At 44.9% G+C, this 26,524-nt stretch overlaps 1 protein-coding gene across 8 annotated transcripts in view; it reads left to right on the top strand.

The window, feature by feature from the left end:
* Pik3cb (phosphatidylinositol-4,5-bisphosphate 3-kinase, catalytic subunit beta) overlaps window positions 1–26,524 on the top strand; it is a 105,162-nt gene that overhangs the window by 65,271 nt on the left and 13,367 nt on the right. For all 8 annotated transcript variants that reach the window (XR_015627036.1, XR_015627038.1, XR_015627037.1 and 5 more), the window contains 11 exon segments: window positions 2,921–3,172; window positions 5,223–5,319; window positions 6,251–6,381; window positions 10,029–10,079; window positions 13,288–13,476; window positions 15,262–15,383; window positions 16,306–16,449; window positions 18,379–18,478; window positions 22,529–22,707; window positions 23,968–24,077; window positions 25,419–25,497. Coding sequence is in view for 5 of the 8 variants with exons in the window: in XM_087563983.1 (XP_087420109.1) it covers window positions 2,921–3,172; window positions 5,223–5,319; window positions 6,251–6,381; window positions 10,029–10,079; window positions 13,288–13,476; window positions 15,262–15,383; window positions 16,306–16,449; window positions 18,379–18,478; window positions 22,529–22,707; window positions 23,968–24,077; window positions 25,419–25,497 (1,454 nt within the window). In the remaining 3 variants the exon portion in view is untranslated.

Here is a 26,524-nt window from a genome sequence, read left to right as displayed (position 1 = left end):
ATGAAATGGAAGAATTGGTGATTTGTAGGTACTGGGAGAAGACAAATTCAAAACATCAGCACAGCAAAAGCAGGCCCTGCCAGGAATTTTGGAGCCAAGGAATTCAGAAGCTAGACAGCTTGCTTCCTCCCTCCCTCATGTCTTTTGTCACCCCGACTCCAAAAAGAAGGACCAGTCGTCTTATAGGTCTCACTGTGTGACTGTGGCTGGCCTCAAACTCACAGAGATCCACCTCCCTCTGTCCACCAAGTTCTGCGATTAAAGATGTATTCCATTATACCATTATTCCATTATGTATTCCAGGTGGAAGATTTATTTTATGTTTAATTTATATGTGTGTGGTGTGTGCACATGAGTCCCGCTGCCTGTGGGGGCTAGGAGAAGGCGTTGGATCATCTATAGCTGGAGTTACAGGGTACCATGGGTGCTGGGAACTGAACTTGACTCTGTCTTCCATAAGGCTCTTCTCTAGCTCCAGATTGTTTTCCTGAGGTGATAGACTGGGTCTCAATGCTTCAATCTCTTGATCCTGTTGTCTGCATCCAAGTACAGAGACTACATATGCAGCCTCATTTATTGCATTCTGTACATGTGTCTGTCTGTCTGTTTCTGCACGGTGTGTACACACACATCCACACACACGTGCAGGCCAGAACTCAAGCGTGTTACTCAGAAAAAAAATTACATCTAAAAACATTCATCCGTCCATCTGTCCATTGTGTGTTTGCACATACATGTTTGGATGCCAAGTGACAACTTGTGGGAATTGTTTCTCCTTCCACTGTGTGGGTCTTAGGGGTCAGGGACATTAGCAAAGCACCTTTACCTGCTAAACCATTACACTGGTCCTCAATAAGGTTTTCAGTTTAAAAAGTAAAGTCCTTAACCAATTTAAATGCATCCTAGAATATTAATTTGGAAATATTTAAAAGATAGCAAAAGTAAAATCTAAGGTCATTTAGGGGTTGGCAGTCACTAATAATCCTGGCATCCAACTATAAATTACTTTTATTCATGTTTTTTTCCAGAACATGGTCACGGTGCAAATATATTTTTAGTGGTAACCAAGTTATTCCATTCTTCATTTAAGATCCTGTTGTAGGTATATTGTAATTGATTTTTACGATGGATTGAAAGTGAAAGACAGAGGTGTCTTAAGTGGATGCTAAATGGATGGACTACCTCCTAGCCATTCCTCGAGATACTTGCATTTTAGTATCAGTCTGGCCTTCTGGGCTTCAGGTGTATTTTCCCATGATGCCTCCTCTCTCCCTCCTTGTGGCTGAATCCTCCTTTCTTCCCTCTTTCCCCTCCCCCTGGCTGGTGGAAGTGACACTCTATTCTGTCTTCTGCCAGTCTACTGGTTGACTTTTCTTTAATTGTATTTTTATAGACAAGGCAGAGACTAGATGGTAAGCACTGCTCACACAAACTTGAGACAGGAGGCTCCTGATGTATTACAGTGCTGTGTCCTGAGTGAAATGAGATATGAGGGCAGGGAAATAAACATTTGAATAACACAAGGATGATCTTTACAGTGTAAACATTATGCCCCCAGTCTATGTAAAAATAATTAAATCCTATATGATTATTTAATGAGTAAGTATGTGTCATATGTCAGACAGGGCTATTAGATGATACAAGGGCATTTGTCTTCAAAAGTGTGCCATTGCTCTGTGTGTGGTGCTGTCCTGCTTGATACCTGTCTGTAGCAACCATTAAGCAGTTTGCTGTCAGCTGCTGCTCCCCCACCCTGTAGAGCTGCTTTTATTTCTACTTTTGCCCCCCACTGGTTTTTATTTTGTTTTTTAAGTTTTGTTTTGTTTTTTGAGACAGGGTTTTTCTGTATAGTTCTGGCTGTCCTAGAGTTTATCTATATACCAGACTGACCTTGAACTCAGAGATCTACGTGACCCCACCACCTGAGTGCAGGAGATTTTATTAAAGATTCACGTTTCCGCATGAGGGTTATGAGAAAGAAAGTCAGGCGTGCCCAGATATTGAGAACAGGCTCCTCAGAGGAGAACCTATCACTCTTTTGAGGCCAGCCAAGACAGATTAATAAGAAGGTCCAGTTTACTGAGAGAGCTCATCTTCAAAAGTACAGTGGACAGTGGACGAGGAAGACATCCAATGTAGCCTCTTCCTCTAGTGTCATTCGCACAACCGCCGCATGCGCGCACACACGCGCACACACGCGCGCACACACACACACACACACACACACACACACACACACACACACACACACACACACACAGAGATGTATCTGTTCCAGTAGCATTTCTTGCTGTGCTGGCATGTAGTCCCTGTACACCAAGTCAGGGCACTACTAAAGGTAAGAACGGAAGTGTAATCACAGATGGTTGGTTTTATTTATGCGTGGTGCTGGGAATCAGATTGGAGGCTCCGTGTGTGCTAGGCGAGCAGTACGCCACCTAAGCTACATCCCTGGCACAGGTCAATCTTACTGGACATTTTATATGTGCACTGCATTGTCCTGTATGTGAAAACCCGAGTGATGCTTAGCATGAATATGCATACGGATAGATTATCTTTAGCTGTCTGATAACATACGATGATGTTTATTTTTCCTTTTGTTTGGCTAAGCTTTCTGAGATAGAGTCTCACATTGTCCACCCTGGTCTCAAACTTGCTGTGTAGCGGAGGCTGTCCTTGAATCCCTCTTCTATAGTTCCATTCTTCCATGGAGACCATTGGTGTTTTGACCAGTATTGGCTGTTGTAGCTATTCCACTTACTGAGGGAAACCCAGATTACCTCAGCACTATGTAGTGAGTGCTCGCCACACCCGTAGGTAATGTCTGACTGTTGCCGCCCAGTTCTCCAGTGTTCTCATTGTCCCTGAGCACACGTTTCAGATACACAGTACTCAAGACTGGTTTCTTCTCCCACCACAGGTTCATGTCAGAGCCGGACTTTTTCATGGAACCGAGCTCCTGTGTAAAACCGTCGTAAGCTCAGAGATATCAGGAAAGAATGACCATATTTGGAATGAACAACTGGAATTTGATATTAATATTTGTGACTTACCAAGAATGGCTCGATTATGTTTTGCTGTTTACGCAGTTTTGGATAAAGTAAAAACGAAGAAATCAACAAAAACTATTAATCCCTCTAAATATCAGACCATCAGGAAAGCAGGAAAAGTGGTAATGAAATAACTTCAGAAAATTATTTATATAATGGCACATTTTAGGGCTGTGGGATAATTGAATAACAGAAGTTAAATTATTTCGTGTGACGAACCCTAAGAACTAATTTCAAGAAGATAATGAGTTTCCATGTTCATGTCTTTTTTATGTTGTTTTCTCAAGAGATTTCATGATACAGATTAATAAAACTTTAGGGTGGCCCAGCACTCATTGCGTAGCTGGGACACTCCTGCTTCAGCCTCTGGATCAGACAGCAAGTATGAACCGCTGCACATGAAGAGTAAGACATCTTATCAGCCGGCCCAGAGTTCCTTAGGTAGAATTCTAGGTACTAGAAATGTATTGACCATTCAGAGTTTAAATGCTAGGAAGCTCATAGATTGTACCTCACTCAGCACACCTGATGTAACTTTTAAGACACAAAAGCATGACTGATACCAGTTTAAATGAAAATTAAGCCTTCTTGTTAGTGTTAGGTAAGCTCTGTTGCTGTTTTGCTGTCATTTTAGTGTAAACAGACCTTTAACTCTCAGGATTCCTTGGATTTCCTTGAAGTCCTAGCTAAGGATGTTAGACCTGTTGGCCATCTTCCATGCACCCCCCCCCACTACATGTATTTCTTATGTTAAAGACAAGTCTTTCTGTGTAGTTCAGGCTGCCTGAGCGTCACTAGAAGTCTCAGTCCCCTTGCCTCTCTCTACTGAGGGCAAGTGTGTGCCATCAGAGTTGTCTTAGAACCAGCAGTGGTTTTGTTCTATGTGTTTTTCCAGTGATATGGATTGCCAGGGCCTCCTGTGCGCTCTGGGTGACCACTGACCCACAGTCCTAGCCTTTCCATTTCATATCACTAGTCAAATGATTTACTGTCCCCTCCTCATGCTCACTCATGCACTCCCTACTTCACCCCTTCTTCACTCTCTCCCTCCCCACACCAGATAGGGTCTCTTATAGCCCAGGCTAGCCCATCAATTGTAGCCAAGGATGACCTTGAACTCTTGATCTTTCTGTCTTGTTATCCTTGCTTGCATAGTGAGTTTGAGACTAGCCTGGTCTACAACAACACTAAAGATGGGAAGAAAGATCTAGGAACATAAGCACTCTCTCTGATTATTATGATATATCCTTCTAAAAATAAATTTTACTGTCTCAAACACCATAGAAGGGCTGATCCCTTTGTGGGTTTTTTTATCTTGAAGATAATAAAATTCTCAAAGGTTTCAGAAATGTGTATATATAAATGTGCACACACATTTATTTATTTGTTTATGTACGTTTAAAGAGGGTGACCGGGGCTGGCCCTAAGCAGGCTGTTTAGCCGAGGAAGACCTTGAACTCCTAATTCCCCTGCTCTCATTCCTAAGGCCTGGCAGCACAGGTGTGAGCCCTGCCACCAATTCTAAGTGGTGTTGAGAATCCAACCGAAGGCATCCTCTTGCTAGACAAATGCTCTAAAGCCTTCAAAAATCCTAGCAGGCCGTTCAGACAGAGTCCTAGCAGCGCACTGCCACTTTTGTTGTCTCATGTGTGGTTTGCTGTGCTACAACTGAAGGCCACTGTGCCCGCCTGGCTTTTTAAAAAACAAACAACCAGATCTCCTTCTATAGAGCAAGCTGCTCTTTATAGCCTGCTGTGCAGCCCAGGCCAGCCTCACACTCACAGCAGTTGTTCCCCCTTGGCTTCCTGTGCCATGCAGGGGTGAGAAGTGCCCCTCCCTAGTTAGCAGTGCACACAGTCCCTGCAGTCCCATGACGGATCTGCCGGCCACCCATCTTGTATTAATCATTTACAAACTCCCTCAGTTTCAGAAATGTTTCCGTTTTGTGGGCATGCTGTTTTATTGTGATGTATTAATTGGCTTGTAGAAATGTTCTTAAAAGTTATAAAAATACTGAAATGGCTTCTATACTGTTTCCGATTTGCATGGACTTTTGGAAACTACCTAGAACATCAGAAATTTCTAGTACTTACATTGAAACAGGGGCCGTGCGTTTTGCGAAATTACTTAAAGTCTATTCTGAGTTTATTTATGCAATGCCATTTTCAACAGCATTATCCTGTTGCATGGGTAAACACCATGGTTTTTGACTTCAAAGGACAGCTGAGGTCTGGAGACGTAATATTGCACAGCTGGTCTTCGTTTCCTGGTAAGATGTACTTTTTTCTTCTTTTCTTTTTCTTTTTCTTCTTTTCTTTTAATTTCCAATACAGGGTTTCTCTGTATAGCCCTGGCTGTCCTAGAACTCTGTAGACCAGGTTGGTCTCCGACTCCAGAGTTCCACCTGCTGGGATAAAGGTGTGAGCCGCCAACACTGGCTAAGATTTACATTAGTCATGACAGCAGCTGGTTACTTTCTTGCTGGTGCACCAGTCCATGTTTCTTTGACTCACTAGTGCACTATTTCAGTAAAAAACAAACAAACAAACAAAAAAACCTGTCTTGGTTATTTCTCTTTTGTTGGCCTTTTTTTTTTTGGGGGGGGGGGGGGTCAGGCTGGCTTTGAGTTCACAGAGCTCCACCTGTCCTGCCCCTGCATCCTGATTCTTTTGATTAAAAGCCCGTGCTACCTGTTATCTATACCCAGATTAACTGACACAGAGTATTTTGCTATAGACACGACGTTTCTTGTGTGTATATACATATGTATATTGTATATAATAAATAGTGTATATTATATTATATGATTATATAAATTATATGTTCTACTAACACAGTACATATGATTTTAATGAGAGTATCCTTGTTTTGAACATTTTATTTTTAAGGAAAGCTAAGGCACAGGACCATCTGTATAGCGGGCCTTATTGCTCCTAGTCTTCCTGACTGGTGACTGAATGCTCTGCAGCCACAGAGAGCAGCAAAGGCATTTGTTTTCCGGTTGTTAGCATTATGACCAGGCGGAATGAATCCTTCCATGTGCCTAGGCCTTACTGCTGCACTGTGCTAAATTGCCTAGGTGATACAACCTTTAGGGTATTTTCCTGAAAGAACACTAATTCCAGATTTTTATTTATTAAAGTTCCAAAAATGTTTTCTTAACTAACCAAATATAAATCCAGACTCTTTGCATGTTCTAGATGAGCTGGAAGAAATGCTGAACCCCATGGGGACTGTGCAGACGAACCCATACGCTGAGAATGCAACTGCCTTGCACATTAAGTTTCCGGAGAACAAGAAGCAGCCTTATTATTACCCCCCCTTCGATAAGGTAAGCTAACTAAAGGGCCGCATGCACGGAGGACTTATGTACGTCATTCCTAGTGTGCATGGTCACCCCACCTCAGTGCAGATCCAGTGGAGGGCTGTGCTACATGGCAGTTGGTTTGTGCTCATCGCTGCCTGAGTGAAACATGGCGTCTCTGGAGTTTGGGAGCTGTGTTTCTAACAGGAGATTTACTTGTTTGAGTTCTTTTCTGAGGTAAAAAGTCTCTTAGGTGCATTCACACATAACTGAATGTGCAGTGAGCTGTATAAATGCTGTCATGTGTATGCAGAGGTAAGGATACAATGGAAGGAGATGATTCCTGCTGAGTATTACTACTGTCGGGACTTTGAGGGCAGTGGCTGTTGAGACAGTGTCGCACTGTAGCCAGCAGGGCCTCGAACTCACGGTTAGTTCACACTTAGCTTTGAGTCGACAATCTTCCTGCCTCCACCTTCCAAGAGGTAGGACTACAGGTGTGAGGGCCATACCTGGCAGTGACTTCAGTAGAATCTCTGGTGAGAGCTTCTGTTTCAAATACATCCTTACTGTATAAGCTGCATGCACGGTTCTGAATGACGTTACTTGGTAGTGGCTGAAACAGGACTGACATGTTCATTTTGCATGCTAAGAAAGCTAGTGCGTAGGACTGGAGAGATGGCTCACTGGTTAAGAGCACTGACCACTCTTCCAGAGGTCCTGAGTTCAATTCCCAGCAAAACCAAATAAAGAGCTACACTTCTTAAAACAGCTGCTATGTTAGGAGCTCGCCATTTTATACATACCGAGCAGGTAAAAATGAAGGTGATGAATGTGACGAGTTTCTGTGCCCCTGAGCTGTCCTTACATAAGAACCTGTTCATGAGCCACCACTTCACGTGCTGCCTTCTGTGGTCTTCTGGTGACTGTTGTCAGCTATGGTGTGTCTTCAGTGATCACCAATCTAACAGACTGTACAAATACATTGCATTTATCTCATTCTAGAGACGTTGAGTTTCTTTACATGTATGATTTCACTGTCACTTTGTCATCCTTAATACTCAAGTCTCTCAGCTCCCCCGCCTCAGCCTCTTGAGTACTGAGACTGTAGGTGTGAGAAGTCCTCCACTGCAGAGCTCTATTCCTGCCCCTACCCTGTTTTCCTTTCTGTGAATCAGGCCTCACCTTGTAGCTCTGTCTGGCCTCCATTTAAAATTTCTTTTGTGTCAAGTTGCCTGGCAGGCCTTGATTGGTCCTTCTGTCCCAGTGAGAGTTTGATGACTACAAATGAGTCATACAGATGCAAAAGGCAGGAACTTCTAAAGTCCCCACTGCCCCTGTACTCTCTCTCTCTCCTGTTTTACACGGGAGTTTTATGCCCACTGCTTAGTAGTAGTGCTGCTCTCATGTGACCTTAGGAACCACCCTGTGCAGTAGGCTGGGGTCAGCGCCCTGCTCTGGGAATGACCACTTTTAACAAACTCTGAGTCAGTCAGAGGCTGGCACTTCCTGTCTCCTCACATTGGTAGGTTCCAGTCTTTTCAAGAGCAGGAGCCCTCTCTCTGAACCAAGGGAACTGAGAACTGCTTTTCAGCATCCACGGTGTCAGTGCTTCTGCAGGATTTTTACTGTGGAGCTGGGGGTCAGCCAAGTGCTGGAAACCGCTCTGTCCTTGAGCTGCACCTCCACCAAGCCGCTTTGTTACCTCCTCTCCTGCACTTGCTGCCATCCTGCCTCTCATTTCACTGCATCCCTCAGTAGACTGGCCTCAGACTTACTTCGATTCTGGGTCTTCCAGGACCTCGCCCATACTAGGCAAATCCTTTCCTCTTGAACACGCACCTTATGTCTTAATAGTTGTTAACTGTAGAAAATAAAATAGAATAAGGCTTACTGCTGAGTAACTTTTCTAAAACCTTTTTACTGATTCTTTGTGAGTTTCACAGCATGCACCCTAATTTACACATCCCCCATCCCTTTCTCTCTGTCCTTGTGACCTCCCCTTACCCACCAAAGGAAAATAAAACAAAGCATCCTGGAAGCTGTAGTGTGTTCCTGTGTCTCAGATATCTTTACTTGTAAATGTTCACTGCAGTGAATCATGGGTCTGTTTTGAGGCCCCTGGCTTCTGATATCTTATCAATACCCAGTCCTTACCAAGACTTTCCTTGGATATCCTATTGTTGCCCTGTGTCATGGGGATCCTGCAGCTTTGGATCAGCAGTGCTGGTCTCCATGTGCTCCAGCATTTCAAAAATGAGGTAGATGTTAGGGTGGGCCAACTCAGAGCCCTGGATCTGGGCATTGGTGGTGGCTGAGTTGGTCAGCCCACCAGCTCTCCCTTACCCACATCACCAGAGCACAGTCTTCAGCCCTGCCTTGGGTAACTCGCCCAGTGCCATAGCCAGCAAGAAGCAGGGTGAACGCTCCCTCGCTCAGCTCTCATGCTCTCCGGGCGGCTCACCTGCATTCATGTCACCAGAGCCGGCTCACTGTGTGGCACCGGTATGTTCAGGGCCTCCGCAGGCAGGGCCAGGTCATCTGCTCTCCAAACTCCCACCAGTGGTGAGGAGCAGGTGGAGGTGGGGGGACACACACCACCTCCTTTCCATGTCACCTCATGGCAGATGAGTGGCTGGCAGAGTCAACTCTCTGATGCTAACAGCTTACCCAAGGCCTGTTACCAGGGCCAGCTCCACTGTACTTCCCTGGGTGGCTGCCAGACCAGGGACATCTGCACATCTCTAATGGTCATATGAGCCATGAACATCAACACAGACCCAAACATAGCCTCAGGTGGCAGTACTGGCTGGGACTTCACCAGGGCCTCAGGTGGCCAGGATGGCTACTCACAACAGGCTGCTCCTCTCTACCCCCCTTCCGGTCTCCAGTTCCTAACATTCAGACGTGTGAACCCTCCTCTCCCATCTGTCCACCACACACTTGCACATTGCGGTGGCTCCCACTGTGGGCAGGCCATGTGGCCGGTGGGCCTCTAGGTGTCCTCCTCTGCCCACTCCTCGGCACGTGGGCCCCTGTGTATACGGCGTGCCCGTGCCATGTGGCTGCAGCCTGGTCTCTGGATGTTCTCCTTCATCCGCGTTGCCTGGCAGCAGGTGGACCTCTGTGTGTCGTCTACCTGCTCAGGCTGCTGGACAGTCGGTGGTCTCGCCTTTAGAACCCTTTAAATTTTTTAAGATTATCTTTATTTATACATGGAGTGTGTTGCCGACACATATATCTGTGTACCATATGCCTGCAGTTCCCAGGGAGGCCAAAAGGTAACATGAGAGCCCCTGAAACTCCATTTGCAGATGATTGTGAACCCCCATGTGAGTCCTGGGAAGCAATCCCAGGTCCTCTGGAAGAGCAGCAAGTACTCCTAACCACCGAGCCATTGCTTCAGCCCCACCCTAGTACCACTTACCTATCTTACTTAGGAGCCATGAGCGCCTTGCTCTGCAGTCCCCTCAGTGACGCCATGGTTTCCCTGTTGTCAGGGTTTGAAACCCTTGGGGGAACACTGAATTTTGGGGTTGTTCCATTTAATTTTTTTTCTATTTATAAAGGCTTTGAGTGCCAAGCATGTGTAGTCCCTTGTAATTGAAATGCATACATAGTTATGAACATTGAAAATATCACGACAAAATGTAAGTTTTTTTTTCTCCCAACAGATCATTGAGAAGGCAGCTGAGATTGCCAGTGGAGACAGTGCGAACGTATCAGTAAGTATCAAGCTCTATCTGGCCCTTACTACAGAGCTCTGTGTAATATGAGGGTCTTCACCTCATCTGTTGTAAGGAATGTGTGGGAGTCATAACTCTGACGTAGTCTTTGAGTGTGAAAAGGTGTGAGCAACTCATTGCTGGCTAAATGTAGCTCAGTGTTGATGGCTTGTATGACTTGAATGGGAAGCCCTTTTCTGTATAAGTTCAGGGTAGTGGCCCACAGTAGCTGCTGGTGCACACCACAGAATTCCAATGCTATCTTAGTATTGGTTAACTGAGAAGGCTGTGTTTTTTCAAGTAGCAAAGAAGAAGAGGGAAGGCAGGAGGAGGGCGGTCCTTTGGACTGCGGGAGCAAGAAGACACTGTAGGTGGAGGCTGTTAGTTCAGATGGCAGATTCACCAGGATCTGCCAAGATCCACCACCAGAAGATTTCTGATTTTTTTTTTTACATTTTTTTAATTGAATATTTTCTTTATCTACATTTCAAATGTTATCCCTCTTCCTGGTTTCCCCTCCAGAAATCCCCTATCCCATCCCCCTACCCTCTGCCTCCATGAGGGTGCTCCCCTACCTACCTACTCTCTTCCTCCCTCCCCACCCTGGCATTCCCCTACACTGGGGCATCGAGCCTTCACAGAACCAAGGGTCTCTCCTCCCACTGATGCCCGACAACGCCATCCTCTGCTACATGTGCAGCTGGAGCCATGGGCCACTCCATGTGTGCTCTTTGGTTGGTGGTTTAGTCCCTGGGAGCTCTGGGGTGTCTGATTGGTTGATATTATTGTTCGTGCTATGGGGTTGCAAACCCCCTCAGCTACCTCAGTCCTTTTTACCTCCTCCATTGAGGACCCCATTCCCAGTTCAATGGTTGACTGCCAGCATCCACCTCTGTATTTGTCAGGCTCTGGCAGAGCCTCTCAGGAGACAGCTATATCAGGCTCCTGTCAGCATGCACTTCTTGGCATTTGCAATAGTGTCTGTGTTTGGTGACTGCATGTGGGATGGATCCCCATGTGTGGCAATCTCTGGATGGCCTTTCCTTCAGTCTTTGCTTCATACTTTGTCTCCATATTTCCTCTTATATTTTGATTTTTAACTTAAGAATAGTTGGTGAAATTAGATTCTATCTCTGCACCCAGCGATTGTGTTACCTGTTGGTTCTAAACTAAGATTGTCTAGTGTTTCCCTTCTTGTGGGGATTCAACTGAGTGCAAGGGAGCGTAACCTTGGCCGAGCATGGGTTTGCCAGAGAAATTCAGCTCTGGAGAGGCAGAGCAAGCTTCGGTGGGACAGGCTTTGGGAAAGGGAAACATGTGTCTTGGTATAGGCTGGTAACAGACCTGATCACTGCCGCCGACAGCATGTATTGTTTTTTAATATTAAAGTCTATACATCTTCAAAGTGGAGACGTTATTTAAGTCTTACTGCTTCCCACAGAGTCTGGTCACCATGAGGTGGTGTCTAGACTGAGTAGCTAGCAAGCTACCAGAAGCCACCCACCTGCTTTGTCTTCTGCATGGATGGCTACAGATTCATGGTTGGCCTGGCCTTCACGGGTCCTGGGGCGGGGATGTGGGGGGCACAGTCCAGGTCTTTGTGTTGGCACACCAAGCATTCCTACCTCCGTTGAGATAGCTTCCAGCTCAGATTCTTACTTGGAACAACGCCCTCCCCCGTTTTCCACAAAGCTGTGGATTCTTGGTTTCTGTATTCTTGAGTTTTAAACTCTGGTTATCTGCCTGTTCACTGTAATGTGCCTTCAGGATTTAGACTCCTACACGTGGAGATTCCCAAGTATCCTGGGACCTGGCAGCTCCCAAGGGTCCAACATTTTTACTTCACTTCCTGACAGCACTTCCCTGCTGACAGGATTACTGTCACAGCATAACACAGGAATGGACATGCATGGCCAGCTACACTGTTCCCTCTTCAGGCAGATACCTTAGTCTCCCAATCCTTACTCTTCAGGCAAACACCATGTGAATTCTAGCTGCCCCCTACCCCTTACCCCCTTTGAATCTGGACTGGAGTTCCCTAGAACTGTGCCTAGCACCTCACAGCTCCCTGAGCCTGAAGGCCCCAATCCCTCGTCACACCTGCATTCTCTCACTAAAGGGTCCCTGTTAGGTTCACGTGCATTTCATATTCACACGTCCACCACATTGTAGACAGATTGGCATTAGACTCCTGTGAGGCAGAAGACAGATGCCTATAGTCCCTGAATCTCCTGCCTCAGCCTTCTGAGTGCTGGGGTTGCAGGTCGTCCCACATCTGGCAGGCGGTTTTGTTGTTGCTGCTGATAGTTAAACGTGGTCACCCGGATTGACTGGCACTTTGATTCCTTCAGAATGCTGGGTTTACAGCAGCACTAGGGGAGGGACATCTTCATTTCTGTGTTAGGATGGAATCCTATGAACTGGGCCAGTGCTTTGCAACTGAGTAAATGTTCTAAGACTACAGAGTTCTGCTGTTTTGTGATCATAGGGTTCTTTTATTTGTTTGTTAGATTTGTGTGTGTGTGTGTGTGTGTGTGTGTGTGTGTGTGTGTGTGTGTGTAGTATATATACAGTGCTCTGTCTCCACCATGTGGTTGCTGGGAATTGAACTCAGGACCTCTGGAAGAATAGCCAGTGCCCTTAACCTCTGAGCCATCTCTCCAATTCAATCATAGGGTTTTTAATTTATAGAACTTTTATGTCTTTTTGCCAAGACACAAGCCATGGTCTCGGCTTACTATTTTATTTTACTGGTTATGTGTTGTTGGGCTGTCTTGGGGGAAGGGGCTGGGGTTGGTAGAAATCAGGAGATGGTGAGTTGGCTCAGGAGATGAAAGTGCTTGCCACCCGGCACGACTTTAATACCAGCCCTTGGGAGGCAGAGGCTCACCAGCCTGATCTACATACCAAGTTAAAGGAAGATTTAACTCAGATAATAGTGAATGTATAAGCTAGTTAAACGGTATGATGTATTTAACCTAAAGCAACAGTGCCATCTAGTGTTTGCACTTGGATTTTAAAAAAGAATTACATAGCTTATAACCCATAAATACAGAGCAATGCAAACTTTTTAAAAGAATCCATGTTAATTAAATCGTACAGAATTTCAGTTGGTAAAGCTCACAGTTTTAAGTCACTGTATACAAATGTGCTGGATGGTTGCTGGTGGTTTGCACAGCTAAATTCCATATATTTTACTTTTCTAAAGAGTCGTGGTGGGAAAAAGTTTCTTGCTGTACTGAAAGAAATCTTGGACAGGGACCCCCTGTCTCAGCTGTGTGAGAACGAAATGGACCTTATTTGGACTCTACGGCAAGACTGCCGAGAAAATTTCCCACAGTCACTGCCAAAACTACTCCTGTCAATCAAATGGAATAAACTTGAAGATGTTGCTCAGGTGACGGAAAATTCCTTGTTCCTCTTCCTTCCCTTTCTTCTCTCCCTCCACTTTCTTTTAACTTCAAATAACAAAAAAGCTTTCCGTAGGCGCGCGTGCGTGTGCGTGTGCGTGTGCATATACACTACTTTTGATTTTGTATAAAATATCTTCCCACAGAAGTATTTCCATTTGTTGGATGTCTTTGTTTTCTCTTAAAGATAGGTAGGTTCTTACTTGTATAACCTTAGCTGCTCTCAAATGTCCAGTCCCTCTGTCTCAGCCCTCAAGTACTGGGATCACAGATACACACCGTGATACCTAGCTTGCTGGGTAATTCTCTGCAGGAGCTATTTGTGAGGTTTTAAAACCTTACACAGTCTGTGTACCTTCAGAGACCCTGGGATTGGGGTGAGGTGGCCAGGCCTTACGTTAACATCAGCTGGAACAGCAGTTCAGGAGCTGTCACCTCTCAGATTGGATGATAGTCAGGCCCCGATACCTTCTACCAGTCTCATCATAGAACCCGAGTGAGCGGTTTTGTTGTTTAGGCAGGGTCTTACCCTGAAGCCCTGGCCTGCCTAGAACTCATTGTGTAGCCCACACTGGCCTCACATTCACTACATCCACCCTTCTCTGCTTCCCAGGTGATGGTTTGAAGGCATGTGCCACCATGCATGGCACACTCGATTTTGAGATTCTGAAGGAGCATCCTCTTCTCCCTGTAATCTAATCCACACAGCTCTCTACACTGATCTTGCCCAGGACTTTGCTGTACAGGATACTCAAAAACCCAACAGGAGATAGCAAACACCAGAGAGCAAGGTTTTATCAAGTGTTGAACTTTGATTTGATTGCCACAAATCAAGATTTTTTTCCACCTTCAGTCAGAACAAGTTTTATTCCCAGTCATCTGTCCCTGTGAGACTCTGCCCTGTAATGTATTAGACCGACAGAAAGAGGACTCTCCACCTCACAGTCACGGCAGAGTTCCTCTTCAGAAGACCTGGTGTGGCTTCAACGTCTTCACCTGCAGCTCAGCTCTTGCTCAGGGCATCTTGGATGACAGTCAGTATCCGGACACCTGGCTGCTGTCTAATGTCCAGTTAGCACTTGTGATAGGATTTATTAGCCATTAAAAAGAATGTAGGCACTAATCAGTTCTTGTGGATTACTGGCATTTATTCTCATTTGAGGAGTTCAAGTGTGTTCTGGTCAATAAAAAAAATCTGTAGTAATAGATTTCTTTAAAAATTCATTTAAAAGCAGATGGGCTTGGTGGTGTACTCAGTACTCAAGAGGCAGAGACAGGCTGAACTCTGAGTTCTAGACTAACTTAGTGTACAGACTGAGTTCCAGGACAGTTGGAGCTCCACAGAAAAACTCTGCCTCAGAAGAAACAAACAAACAAATGCACACACACACACACACACACATGCATACGTACTGAACTTTGTAATTTGTAGTGAGTTACTGACTCTCTTAGTATATCTGTCTTAGCTTGAGACTTGACCTATTTATTTACACTTGTTTTGTTCTTAAGATATGCAGTGGCTGATCTCTGTAGACACCTGCAGTATCTTACTCTGTCTTCCGTACGCACATAGTAACCTCTTAAACTTATATACAACTTTTCAGAAACAAAGACAACCTTTGTTAGTCTGCATTTGCCAGAATGTTTGAGGCATCAGTAATTACATTTTTCTTTTTTTTTTTTTTTTTTTGACTCATCTTGGTTCCCATGTGCCAGGAAAGATAAGTTACTTTTGTCCACCAGACTTCTGACCCAATTTTAATTTTAAACAGCTTCAGGCGCTCCTGCAGATTTGGCCCAAACTGCCACCCAGGGAAGCACTGGAACTCCTGGATTTCAACTATCCAGACCAGTATGTCCGAGAGTACGCTGTAGGCTGCCTGCGACAGATGAGGTATCTCTTTTAGGATAAGTGATGGGTGGGTAGGGAAGACGGTGGCCCCCTGAATGTTGCATTAGTAAGGTAAGGGCCTTGTGAAGCTTACGCTAGCGCCCTCTGCTGGTTCTGCAGCACAAACTTTGCTGCTGTATGCCAGGCCACTCTTCCTTTTACTACTGCACAGAGTTCTGAAATCTCGGTGTCCAAGTGCCTGCCTAGGCTAGCCCGTGAAGCCAACATTTCCAAAGGGAGCAGCCGTGCTTGTGTCCCCTCCTTCCTTCACCACAGCCTATTAATTACCCAAATAAGAAGGATTGGTAGTCTATGATGGAGACTATTTGTTTATTTTCTCATGGAATCTACCCTTGAACTCACTGTGTAGCCCAGGCTAGCTAGTTCTCAAACTCAGACTGATCCTCCTGCCCCCAGTCCTGGCTATGTTCCCTCCTTGCTTTTAAGATCAGCTATTTTAGTTTTGGCAGAAGAAACTATGTAACCTCTGTAATAGTCTGAGATGTAAAATCCTATGAATAGGAGAAGCAGCCTCCCCCTTTATAGTTGTTTCTAGTAGCTGTAGGGATAAGTGGACATGGAGAAATGTCACCATGGAAGCCTTATGTCCTTATTGACCCCTCGAACCTATCTAAACAGAGAATGAGAGAATTCACTCCACCACATGTCCTCTGAACACTGATACACACACCACATACACGCCACACACACAATAAAAAAAGTTATGTTAAAGTGGCCATTTGGGGACAGTGGGCAGGACTCCTGGCAGATTTCATGTGTACTCACGTGGTACAGTGACTGTAAACATGTGATAAGCCTGGTCCAGGAGACCCAAGCACGTTAGCCATGTGGAGTGTGACAGATGTAGGGAGGGATCATCTTCTGGCACAGGTGGCTGAGTTTCTCTCCCTTTTGTTTCTTTCAGTGATGAAGAACTCTCTCAGTATCTTTTACAGTTGGTGCAAGTTTTGAAGTACGAGCCTTTTCTTGACTGTGCCCTCTCCAGATTCCTATTGGAAAGAGCACTTGACAACCGGAGGATTGGCCAGTTTCTGTTTTGGCATCTTAGGTAAGTGTGTCCTGTTCCAACTTGATACCATTATGTGCTCTAATAACTAATGTGGCGTGATGTCAGACACGCAGTGGACTAGCCAGAAGCGCGCTGGTTTCTGATCCATCCCTAACATTTACACTCTCTGCTGCCTCCTCTTACTTTTTAACACCTAAATTCTGTTTTCATCATTTGGCAAAGTATTTCAGGTAAGTTTTCTATGACGCTTTCTAGATTTTTAACTAAAACTAGTAACCGTTATAACATTTTCTAACAAACTAGTTTTCATTTAAAAATAGTGATTTAATATTTTTATTTTGTGTGTGCTCTGATCAAATCCACCCCTATCCGCTTTCTTCCAACCTCTACTGTCACTTTTCCCTCCCAACTTCATGTGTTCTTTTTAAAAAAATATTTTTAGTTTATGTACATTGGTGATTCTACTGCATGTATGTCTGCTTGAGGATGTCAGATCCGCTGGAACAGGAGTTACAGACAGCTGTGAGCTGCCATGTGGTTGTGGGATTTGAACTCAGGACCTCTGGAAGAGCAGCTAGTGCTCTTAACCACTGAGCCGTCTCTCCAGCCCTTATTCTATGAGTATGATTGCTTTACCCGTATGTATAGGCACGCTTGTATGTTTTTGATGCATACAGTGGCCAGGAGAGGGCGTTGGGCCCTGGAACTGCAGTTATGGACAGTTGTGAGCTGCCATGTGGGAACTGGGAACACAGCTTGGGTCCTTTGTGAGAGCAGCCCATGTTTCTAAGCACTGAGGCGTGTCTCTGCTTCAGTTTGTGATTGCTGTTATCATCACTACTGTTACTGAGTGAAGTCAAGAGTCTTTATGTACTGTTAAATTGTGTTATTTACATGCTTATGCGAGTACAGATGGATATAGGGGCTAGAGGCCTAGGATCTCCCTGAAGCTGTTGTTAGCCGTCAAGTGTGGGTCCTAGGAACTGAATCAGGGTTCTCCACAAGAGCAGTGCCAGTGCTTAACCTCCCAGCTACCTCTCCAGCCTGTGTTTGTTTTGTTTTCTTTGTAGTGCTAGGGCTTCACGGCAGAGTCTGGCACATATGTAGTCAGTTTAGTCTTCGTTACCATTCATTTTCTTACTTCACTGTTTTAATATAAGTTTATCAGGGAAAAATGCCTTCCTTCTTTTTGACAAGCTTTTGAAGGACTTATGATCTCTGTAATACTATGGTATTAATTTTAGCAGATTTTATCTACTAAAGCATCCTAAAGTGGTTTTTTTGTTGGTATATTGGGCTTTTTTATTTATAGTTTGTCTTCTCATCCAATTCAGTACTATTTTGAACCCCTCAGGGAATGACAACATAAATATTTCATATTTTTTCCCTCCTCATACATGTATACCATTGTTTGAGAGAGAAAAGAAACCTGGGGCCAGCACGTTGCTTCAGTGAGCAATGGTTCCGCCCGTGCAAACCTTACGAACTGAGTTCAGTACGTGGAATCCACATAAACGTGGAAGAGGAGAACCAGCTCTCCTCAGTTGACCTCTGACCTCCATGTGTACCCATGGCTTGTGTCCCACTCCCATTATGCACACGAACTCAATGACAGTGGGAAAGGGGGACAGAGAAATGGTTATATTGATGGCTCATTGACCACAGCCAAATAGACTTCTGTTCCCACCTAATTCTTTCCAAATACCTAAGTTACATTTCCTTTCCCTTTCAAAAGGCAGTTCAGGGGAAATGTGGGAATATTAGTTTTCTTCAATTAAAGAATTGACTAAGATCCCCTGACTTCTGAGTCCTAACTGGGATGTGACCATCTTCCTGGTAAGTGCTTGGAATGGACAGCTCGACTGGTTGGCATCAGAAGAGCATTTCCTAGCAGACTAGAGGTCAGTGTCTGTTCTCCACGCTCTAACGTGTTTGGTTGCCAACCATTTCAGTATTGCTTTGCTGCAGGTCAGAGGTGCACACTCCTGCTGTGTCCATTCAGTTTGGTGTCATCCTAGAGGCATACTGTCGGGGAAGCGTGGGGCACATGAAAGTGCTTTCCAAACAGGTATGAGCTTCTGTTTTAATTCAGTTTAGCACATGGCAATCAATTGAGTTTATCAAATGGAATTTCTCCAGCCACATATTTCACTGCCCTTTCAGTAACTTAACCTGATCAATACTTTGTGGGAATGAACTGAGTCTCATGAAGCTCAGGATGGCCTTGAACTCACTATTTAGTTGAGGACCACTGTCAGGAGATCCTCCTGCCCCAGCCTTCTGAGTGCTGGAGTCCACAGCACATGGCGTGGCGTCTAATTTATGCCGTGCTGGGGAGGGAGTGGACTCAAGGCTCTGAGCAGGTTGATATGCAGGCAGTCCACCACCGAGCCATTTCCCAGCCTTTAGCTTTTAGAAAAACCTGTCAAGATAAGTTTCAGCTTAGCATTAAAGCATACCTCATATTTCTATGTTAATAGGATGCCCTGCATTTTAATAGTCTGTCTGCGTTCCTGATGGATGTAAGGGAGACAGTCTTCTAACTCAGTGCTCCATAGCCTGTGTTCCTGATGGAGGCAGTCATTCTCCTGCCTCAGCGCTCCATAGCCTGCAGTACTCAGGCAGTGTGCTTTAAAGCTATACGACCCTTTAGTTTAGTGTTTCTGATTCATATGATTCACCACATCTTTTAGACCAAGGTATAGTGTGGTATAAACACACGATTTCTGTAGTTCACAATCCTTGTCACCTTTTCAAGCTCTACCTTCATACAATGTAGCACGCTCTTGCAGTCCAGAAGTGTGGCAGATATTACCATTAAGTTATTAAATTATTACCCTGTGCCAAGAACTCATACTGTTTTCCGTGTGCTGTCTGACTGTGCTCCTGATACTTAACCATTATGTATGTAAAACACAGGCTGCCCTTGAGCTCGTGATCCCCTCCCCCAAGTGCTGAGAATGTAGAATGTCCTTGCTCGAATATGAGCTGGAGAATCTTCATTCACACCATGAAACGGCATCAGTGATTCCACAAGGTGGAACCCAATGCTCACAGTAGCCTCTTCATCTGGTCCATTACCCTCTACTCCACCACCCTCTACACTGGGCTCCTCATTCCCACCCTCCCCTCTCTGCCTCCCTTCCCCAGCACAGCCTATGAACATTTGATAAGTTATTTGATAAGTGATTTTTTTCCACTCATATCATTCTCCTCTTTAAATCCCTAACAATAATTTTTCATAACACTGACAATCTAGATTTTTCTATCCAGGTTTATAAGGTCCTGGTGAGTTGCTACATGTTTAACCTTATTTTGTGCCTGTTGGCTCTCCGTGCTCAATTAGCAAGCATACTGCATATCCTCTTGGTTCTCTGGGAGCATTTAGCATGACTCTTCCAATGAGACATGCATACCACCCTTCCCTTCCCCATCTCCCTCCCCCGATCCCAGGTCCTTTTGCACATAGGCTAGCATTCTATTGCTAAGCTCCAGCCCCAGCCCCTTTCTCTTTTTGTTACAGTATACACACCTATGTGCAGATAGCCACAGATGCTAGAGTACAGAGTCAGACCCCCTAGAGCAGTTTGTGAGCTGACCAGTGTGAGTCCTGGGAACCAGACTTCAGCCCTCTGCAAACACACTTGACCTTTGAGCCATCTCTTCAGGCCCAATCTCTACCTCGCCCCACCCCTGTTTGTTTGTTTGTTTGGGGGTTTTTTTGTGTTTTTTTGTTTTTAAGTTCTATTTTGAGTGAGACAAGGTCTCTCTGAGTTGCCCAGGCTGGCCTGGAGCCACCAGGACCAGCCTTTACTGTTTTTTTGACTGATAAATTATAAGACAAAGACTCTACCCTTTCCATGGTGGGCTTGGCGCTCGGGGCGGAAGTCAGAGGGTGACTTGTTAGAACGGCTCTCTCCTTTCACTACATCAGTTCCAGAAATGGAACTAGGCTCTTCAGGCTTGGCCACAGTACCTTACCTACCGAACTACTCTGCCAGCCCACCATGGTATTTTTGTTATCCTTATAAAGTTATAAACTGACAATTGTTGAAATACTTAAAGTATTTTATGACTTACGGCCACTTCGGATGCTATTCCAGGAAAAGAATATTAGCACAGTTAGTTAGCAGTGGGGCTCTACCAACTGTACAGACGTGGGAGACAGCCTGGTTTGAAATAGTTCAGAGAGGTCTGGCTCTCTTGTTGCCAGCATTTGTACAGCTCCCTAAGCTGTTAAAAAATGGAGTGCCTGTGGTTTTGACAGATGGCTGACTTGGCACGCACTGGCCGTCTTGTCTTTATCATTAAGCTGCCGTCTTAGTTTTCTGTATGAGCAAGGTCTCAGCCAGTCTTTGAACCACATGCTAGGATCCACATCCATTTATCGTCTGAATGGTTTTCTTGCACAGAAGACAAATTTTAAAATGAAAACATGATACAAAATAAATACTCTGATAATGGGATTGCAAACCAATGTTCCCTACGTGTACCTCATCTGTTTGACAGTTTTCTTTATGTGTGTTTGCTATTATTTATTGTTCCTAGTTTTAATGACATGTAAAGTTCCTTCTAGTTTATGGTTATTATTATTCTCATGAGTTTTATATAATATAATGCGAATGGACTCCCACTTATTAGGTGATAACAAGAACTTCTGTGGGAAGAGTAAGGCGGTATCTCTGTTATTGCCCTGCCTGGTCAGGAACTTGCTACGTAAACCAGATTGTTGTCTGACTTGTAGTTGTTGTCCTGCCTCTGCTTTCGCAGTACTGGGATCATAGGTGTTCATTACAACTGGCTAACGTGGGTGTTTATTGTTTCATTGCTTGCTTGAGTGAGTGAGACAGGGTCTCACTGTATCCCTGGCTGACCTGAAACTCACTATGTAGACCAGGCTGGCCTTGATCTCACAGAAGTCCCTCTGCTTCTGCCCACTCCCGTCCCCATTCCCCCAACGATGTATACAGTAATTAAAAGTGTGCACGACCATGCTTGACTAAAGTAGCTTTTACAAATAATTGCTTTGGATCTAGTTTGCCATTGCTGTGCTGCAAGTACAAAGGTGTTTGCTTGGTTTTGGCTTGTTTTTTTGTTTGTTTGTTTGTTTGAAAGCCAGAGTTTTCCCAGATCTGAGCGATGACTCAGTAGTTACGAGAACTTGTCCTTGTAGCAGACCCAGGTTCAGTTCCCAGTATCCATGTCAGGTGGCTCATGATCACCTGTAATTCTGGGTTCAGGGCATCTGGCACCCTCTTCTAGCCTCAGTGGATACCTCCATGCACATGGTCCACACCCATATACTCACACACTTAAAAATAAGACAAATCTATTTCTTTTTTTAAAAAAGCAAGTAAAAAAAATTTTGAGATAGCATTTCTCTGTGTGGCTCTTGTTGTCCTGGAACTCATTTTGTTGACCAGGCTGGCTTCAAACTCAGAGATCTTCCCATTTCTGCCCCCTCCCTAACCCCCAGGTACTGGGATTACAGGCATGCACCACTGTACCCAGCTTAAAAGCAAGCAGTTTCATCTCAGACAACAAATACCTTGAATTATAATCTCTTCTTGTTGTCTTGACGGTAGAAAGAAACCAAGTGGATTTCAGACAGGTGACCACAGGGATCTCTGGGCACAGAAGCCATAACTGCAGTTCCTAGAGAGGCCGAGCAGCCTGGGCTACATAAACAGCCATGTCTAAAACATACAGGAAAGCACTAGGCACCTTAGCACTTGGTGCTGTTCAGGAATGGTGGATGGATTTTGCACAGATCCCTGCCCTGTGGTTGGGGCCATACTGAGCAGGCGAGATCGAGGTGTTCCGAATCCCATCCATGAAGTGTAGAGTTGAGCACAGGTTCACACCTATCAGGAGCACCCACAGTCTATGCCTGCTTACTTTTCTCAAGTTTATAACATGTCTTTTAATGAAGGATTTAAAAGCGATATCTTGACTAATAAATGATAATGACTCACTGTTTGTAAAACCCTTCTTATACTCAGGGTTTTTACTTCAATTGATTGTGTGTGTGTTTGGTTAGAGCTACTGATGAATGTGACTGAATAATATCATATTTTTAACCATAAGTGAATTTGGGGATGGGAACCTTATTTTCCAGGTTGAAGCACTCAATAAATTAAAAACTTTAAATAGCTTAATCAAATTGAATGCGATGAAGCTGAACAGAGCTAAAGGAAAGGAGGCCATGCACACGTGCTTAAAACAGAGTGCCTACCGGGAGGCGCTCTCTGACCTGCAGTCACCTCTGAACCCATGTGTCATCCTCTCAGAGCTCTAGTAAGTGACTGTCTCTGCTCTGCACTATGAGTAGCCTGTGGGACTAGCAATGCAGAAGAGGCTCTGAGTCAGGGAGTTAGGGAAACAGTGGGGCTGGCTGTTAGCCCAGAGAAGTCAAAGTAACTGGAAGGAAAGTATTGAGCCTCCAGATTTATATTCATTAGGCTGTGTAGCTATAAGCTAGGTTTCTCTATGAGGCTAGTATATTGCAAATTAATTTCTTTCAATTTATATAACTTAAGTTATATATGTTAGTTTTTTAAAAGATTTAATTATTTTTAATTTGGGAGGAAGGGTACAAGTACATGAATGCAGGTGTGGCCGGGGCATCAGATCCCCTGGAGCTTGGGTTAGAGGCTGTTGTAAGCTGATGACTTGGGTGCTGGGAACTGAACTTGGGTCCTCTCTAAGAGCTATATATGCTCTTAACCACTGAGCCATGTCTCTAGCTCAAGTTAGTTTTGATAACAGGTCTTACGAAGCTCAGGCTAGCCTTAGACTCTCTATGTAGTCCAGGCTGGTTTTCAACACACAATCCTCCTGCCTACCTAATGCAGGTAACACAGGCAGCGCACCACCATTCCTGACGGTACTATCTATCACTCTCTGAGAATTGAAAATCCTGTATGGGCAAAATGTTGGAAATCACAACACATTATTTACTGACTTTCCATTTTAAAATGAAATTTAAATGCACCTCTAAACTGTTTCTCACTTTTCATACAGAGATGGAAGGTTATAATTTTTGTTAACAAAAGTATTCAGAATTGATCCCTCATTATGAAATCAAGGGTCTGGGCTAGAGGTGTGGCTCAGCATTTAAGAGTCCTTTGTTTCCCAGCGCTTACTTCAGGTGGCTCACAGTAGCATGGGACCCCAGCACCAGGGACCCGGTGTCCTCTTGTGTCCTCTGTAGTCCCCACATACACACATACACAAAAGTGTCTTTAAAAAGAACCATTGCAGTCCTGATTCTAATACAGCAGTATATTCTAATCTTTAACCACTACTAAATGCAGTCGTGTTAAGAAACTATAAAAAACAAGGGATTACAGGCAGAGCCAGAGGAAGGTCAGTCCTGGGCTTGGGCTTTGTCCCTCCGGGCATCAGTGTCTGCCAACCAGAGCTGCCCTCGGGTTCCTTACACAGACGATGCTTTCTGACTCTCACCCGAGAGGCTTGCAGGCCTGGTACCTCAGGCCTGTGCATGGCCGTGCACACTGTTTGGTGAAGTGGCTGACTCCTCCTTGCTGATTTCAGTGTTGAAAAGTGCAGATACATGGACTCCAAGATGAAGCCGCTGTGGCTGGTCTACAGCAACAGGGCCTTTGGAGAGGACGCGGTGGGAGTGATCTTCAAAAATGGCGACGGTGAGTCCCGGGATGTCCCAGCATGTTGGAAAGCTCACGGGGTGAGCTCAGCACACCCCGGGATCCCCTCCTTTTTTCCTGGATGGAAATCACTTGTACAGTTTATTTACTGACCTCATAAGCCTTGCATTTTGCTCTGTAAAATACAAATGGCAAGTCTTTGGATGAAAAGCCTGTGAAAGGCAAGGGCGTCTCCGTGTGCATCCTGTGTGCTGTTCAGTGACAGCAGCTTTGAAACCATTGCCAGAACTGCATGGTTTACCTCAGCTGGTGAGCCAGGCTTTGTAAGGAAATGCCTCTCAAGCCATCCAACAGCCAAAGGCAGCCCTGGCTGGTCAGCTGTGTGGCCACCAGCAGCCCTGTGTCTGACGAGCTTGAGGTTCTCCACCTCAGGAAGGTTATAGCATCTTTGCACCAGAGTCCTTAAGGGGGTTTGTGAGAAATAACTTATTTACACATGCTCGCAATGTAGTAGACGTTCAGGTGGTTCACACTGTGGAGACAGCTTACCTTGTAGTACAAGCCGGCCTCAGACTTGTGATCCTGACTCAGCTTCCCCAGCGTTGGGATTACGTGAATGTTCCAGCATGCCCTACACTCAGAATATAGTATTGCTAAATATTTTACTTCCCATCCAAATAGTATGAAGTAAAGTAGCTTGTTGTTACTGTGACATGATTTTATCTGAAAGTACTCTTTGGGGGAGCTTGGGAGAAGAGGGAGAGGGCTACATACTCACTAGGTAGCCAAGAATGGCCTTGAACTCTGCTGACCCAACCTTTCACACCTCCCAAGTGCTGGGGTTACAAGTGTGGTCATCATGTAGGCTGAAAGTATTCTCTAACTTTTATTATTTATTATTATTTTGGCCCAAGATCTCACGATATAGCCAAGGCTGGCTTTAAAATTGTCTTCATGTTCCGACTCCTGAGGGCTAAGACTGGAAGCTCTCATGGAGAGGATCATAAATAGATTCAACCCCTACAGTTTTCTGGACTCCTAGTGCACTAACCCGAGTGATCCATAAACGCTTTCCATGCAGTATTAAAGGCAGGAGAAGTTGACATGTGGCATGTGTAGTAGAAGTAGACTTTTATAGTCTCCCTGCAGCGGGCACAGCACGTAGTGCATGGGAAACGGCTGAGATTCTACTTTCCCAAACCGCACAGGGACATGCCAGTCACTGGGCCTGTTTGATACAGCGAATATGGCAAGATTAAAGTTGGAGGGAAAGCACAGTGCGTGGTAACGGTCTAGTGAGTCTGACCGAGTGCCTGATACTGAGTTAGAGGGCGAGGGGCGTAAGATTGCAAGTGTGTAACGTAGCGGGTGTCTCCTTAGATTTGCGGCAGGACATGCTGACCCTGCAGATGCTGCGCCTGATGGATCTGCTGTGGAAAGAAGCTGGCTTGGACCTGCGGTGAGCCTTCCAGAACAACGTTTACTTACTTCATGCTGTCCCCTCCTGTGGAGCGCTGCCCTCCTCTATCCTAACTGCTGTTCATAGTAATAGTTAATTGGGCCCTTTACAATAGTCATTGCCATATTGGAACCTCGTCAGACAGAAGACTGCATGTGCTCGAGGTTCCTGAAAAAGGGCAGGTTTGGACTGTGTGTAATGCAACTTGGGCAGACATGCAGAATCACACGCCAGGTTAGTTTTGAGCTTGGTGGAGTTGGTTTGAGGTGGGGTCCATTATGGAGCTCAGAGTAATGTTGAACTTACTCTACAGGCAGAGATAGCCTTGAATTCATCATCCTCCTGCTTCAGTATCCCAAGTACTGGGATTCTAGTCATGTGTCTTCACACTGCTGAACTCTTTCTTTTTTTTTTTTTTTTTTTTTTTTTTGGAGCTGGGGACCGAACCCAGGGCCTTGCGTTTGCTAGGCAAGCGCTCTATCACTGAGCTAAATCCCCAACCCCACTGCTGAACTCTTTCTAAGAAGATCTGAAACTGTTATCTATATTGGCTTCACTCTGGGGGCTTCACATGGGTCATCGCCTGCAAACCTCACAGTTCCGTGTGGGAAGAACCAATACAGTAGTGATGTTAAAGCAAAGGTTACAAAAATACTAAATAGTGCCCAACTCAAATCCAGGATTGTCAGGACTCTTAGGTTGATCGATGTCTTTCTATTATTTTATTGGCCTATCAAAGTGAGAAAGTAGTATACAATGACATGTCCAGTAACCCTTTGTTTGCCAAAATATGACAGTACTCAAAATACCTAATTTCTTACTTTGTGTTTTCTTTTAAACATTTGTGTGTATGTGCACACGTGTGCACATTTATGTACCATGGGGGCACATGTGGAGGTCAGAAGATGGCTTTTAGGGCTGGCTTCCTCCTCCTGTAGATCCTGTAGATCGAGAGTCAGGCTGTCGAGTCTGACAGCAAGCATTACATGCACTGCCTTATCTCACTTGTTCTCTGCTACCTTGTTTT

This window comes from Rattus norvegicus, chromosome 8 (assembly GCF_021556685.1).
Source record: "Rattus norvegicus strain SHRSP/BbbUtx chromosome 8, alternate assembly SHRSP_T2T, whole genome shotgun sequence".
NCBI classification, from domain to species: Eukaryota; Metazoa; Chordata; class Mammalia; order Rodentia; family Muridae; genus Rattus; species Rattus norvegicus.
This window is presented reverse-complemented; position numbering and strand designations above follow the sequence as displayed.